Source organism: Pseudochaenichthys georgianus, chromosome 3, assembly GCF_902827115.2.
Source record: "Pseudochaenichthys georgianus chromosome 3, fPseGeo1.2, whole genome shotgun sequence".
NCBI classification, from domain to species: Eukaryota; Metazoa; Chordata; class Actinopteri; order Perciformes; family Channichthyidae; genus Pseudochaenichthys; species Pseudochaenichthys georgianus.
This window is the reverse complement of record NC_047505.1, coordinates 43,400,619-43,403,721: the sequence shown is the minus strand read 5'-3', so window position 1 is coordinate 43,403,721 and position 3,103 is coordinate 43,400,619. Positions and strand designations below refer to the sequence as shown.

The 3,103-nt window shown below is 45.8% G+C and overlaps 1 protein-coding gene across 1 annotated transcript; it reads right to left on the bottom strand.

The window, feature by feature from the left end:
• Positions 1–354: 354 nt before the first annotated feature.
• On the bottom strand, positions 355–2,433 carry LOC117439844 (regulator of G-protein signaling 9-binding protein). Its single transcript, XM_034075954.1, has one exon. It carries the CDS (start codon positions 1,813–1,815, stop codon positions 1,075–1,077), a length of 741 nt encoding a protein of 246 aa, XP_033931845.1. The 5' UTR covers positions 1,816–2,433; the 3' UTR covers positions 355–1,074.
• Between the last annotated feature and the right edge of the window lie 670 nt (positions 2,434–3,103).

Genomic DNA, 3,103 nt, shown 5'->3' with positions numbered 1-3,103 from the left:
ACCTTCAAAGACTCTTACAAATAAATCCATTAGGGAGTTAGAGTATCTATCTTAGTCCCCTTTCCATGTTAAATCGAATACTATAAACCCAAGGTGGTGACATGTTAATCCACTGCTAAAAAATACCTCTGGGTAGGCCCTGATCTGTGTAGGCTTTGCAGTGTTGACAATCTGCACTCATCTGCAACCATCAACTTTAATTTAAAACATGCCTATACACATGATAAATGTGTGACATTCAATGCATGCGTACAAAAGCTGCTTTGGCTGCAATAGTTGATCCAACTACAAGCAAGTGTTTTAGTTTTTTCAAATTTTATTATAATAAATATACCTATGTATGTACATTATCTGACACCAAAGTCTGTAGGTTGTGAAAAACCCTTCTATTCACATGTTGCAATGTATACATTCAAGACTGTTTGCAAGAAAACCCTGAAAAAGAACATGAACAGGTGCATTATTAAAAGACTGTAGATCCCTCTTGTACTTATGTTTCATGAAGCACATTGTGATGTGATGCAATGAAGTAGATGCAGGCCTACTAAAAACCTTGCTGTACAGAATTTATGTAGTATTAAAACGGTGCTTAAGGGTGTGGAACAGTGCAGATTTGATCACATCCAACCGGGTGTGTGATGACCCTTCTCTGACTACATGCCCCCTGATTTTGGATTGGAATGATACATTTAAAGCATCAATCTGCAGAACATTAAGGGGAATACTTAACAGTAGGATACATTTACGCTTGAGCTTTCCTACTAATCCACTTGGATTACGAGTTGTATGCATCAACCTGATGGCCAGACACTGTCACGTAATTTCATGACTTTTTTTTCTCCAAAAATACACGACCTCTTGGCCCCTTAAAAATACTTAACCTGAAATGGTGCCCATGGTCCATTGTGTTGTTCTACGTTTTATATCTAGTGCAACTCCTTAACTCCACCGAATACATTCACAAATCCGATAAAGATGAGTAATTTCGCGTGTCCACAAATGTCCAGCTCCTCAAAAAAAGGTCGTTCTCTCTTGTGGAGCGCATGGTGTCCATAGGGTTGTTTGTTAGACACTTCAGGACATGTTGACGACCAGATATCCTAAAATCCCAGCGGACGCAAGGATGACAACGAATACAAACACAGCGCAGACCGAGGCAATGCCAGAGTCTCTGCTGCCGCCTCCTTCTTCTTCTTTCGGCTCCTCTTCGCAGATGGAGATGACACCCACGGAGGAATTTCCTACACTCATGTTTGACTTGAGCTCCGCGCCCGCCTCCTGCTTCGCCTCAACGGCCCACGGCGCCACCTGCACCTTCATCTCCATCTCCTCCATCATCTGGGTCACCTGGGTGATCTCGGACTGCAGCTCCCGGAGGTCCACCGTGTCGATGTTGCTGTCCGCCTCGTACTTCATGTTCTGCACGCTCATGGCCCGGGCCGCCACGGTGGTGGTGCTGCCGGTCATCCCGGTTTGGATGAAGTGCCTCGTCGGCACCTTGATGGGGAAATCCTGCCCTATCTCTAGGGACCTTTTCATGTCCACCTCCAGGAGTTCCATGCTGCTCGAGAACAGCACCCATAGGCGCTCGTACTCGGCCCGGTCCTCTTTGCTGATGGACTTGTCTTTGAGCAGGGAAGTCAGTTTAGTCCTGTTGGCCACGGCCAGCTCCTGGGCCTTTTTGCGGGTCTTCTTCAGCTCCTCTCGCAGGTTCTGCGAGTCCGAAGTGCTTCCCAGGGCGATGACCAAGTGCCTGTAGCATGCGGTCACTTTGTTTAAAGCGTCCAGCATTGTTTTGCACTCATCTTTCCCCATGATGACGAATTAAATAAAAAGTCTATATGCCAGAAATAGTAAATAATAAACAAAAGGAGCCTGGAGATAAATGGCGAGCAGTTAGTGACGGAGCTTCCTCCGCTGTCCAGTTTAGTTTCCACCGGAGCAAACCCCCAGCTCTACAAATCCCCTCAGCGCACTAGTCATATCAAATTCCTCTCTATCCATGCTCCTTCCTGTCTGCAAGCAGGCACAGAAAGCAGCTTAGATATTAATGCGTCCGTAAATGGCTTTAGGCGTCTACCTTTGCGCTTCCCCACTCGAGATCAGACGGCACAGGAGCACCTTTCCTGCAGGGCGGATGCTGAATGGATGTGAAACAACCCAACCGCACTTTTTAGGGGAATGAGATTCAGCTACAGGTGTCCCAACATCCGCTTTTTCTGCCGTTTGAGGATCGCTTTACTCGTCAGCAGCTTAAAATAAAACAGCTTAATGTTTAAAGAGGATGCGCAGCTGGGGAAATGGAGATCTTCACTGAGAGTTAAAGAGAGAAAAAGGCTTCAAAGCGTCCATAACGAAGAGCCAAAAAGAGCCATTGTGTTTTGCTTTGTTTATCCGAATGGGGAGCTGTTCGCTTCAGCACCCAATCGTTGATGTTTGGAGTAGGCTAAGCGCCTTCTGAGGTCACATGTGCGCACGAAACAGAACCATGCAGGCAGGGAAACAAAGCAGCTGCGCTCCCATTGGTTTGATCACACAGGCGTCTGCCTTTAAAGTCATCCTGTCATTGGCTGCTGTGTTCCCAATGTGGGCAGTGCTGTGATGTCTATCAGCTGATATGTCAAATCACAAAGCCCTACAACATATCCTCCACTCTCTGCCATTTGTCATCAGGATCCTTCATCTGTTGTTATCTGTCGGAGTCAAGTGCACAAATAGCTGCGGGACTAAACATATGTTCAGCATTCTTTATATGTTACCTTACCAGTACTAGAAAAACAAATATGTTCAACACTTTTCCTGGTTGATCGGTTGAACCACCTGCTTTGTAAATGTATTACATTTACAGTAGAGAATGGATATAACTGTGTGACATCACATATTGATTTCTTCTCTTCCTTGCCTCACTGTCAATTAGCCATAGACTTGCCTGCACACGGTTTCTGGTCAGGAAGGATCCCAGTTGTTGCACACCCACTGTTGGTTGGCTCATCTTGTGTTGTTTACCTTCTTGGTAGATGCTGTGTTGAGAGGTGAGAGGCAGATAAGGCTGTGCGCTGTTTTTGCTCTTGTTGCATTATTGAGGTGGATGGGGCCTAATTAT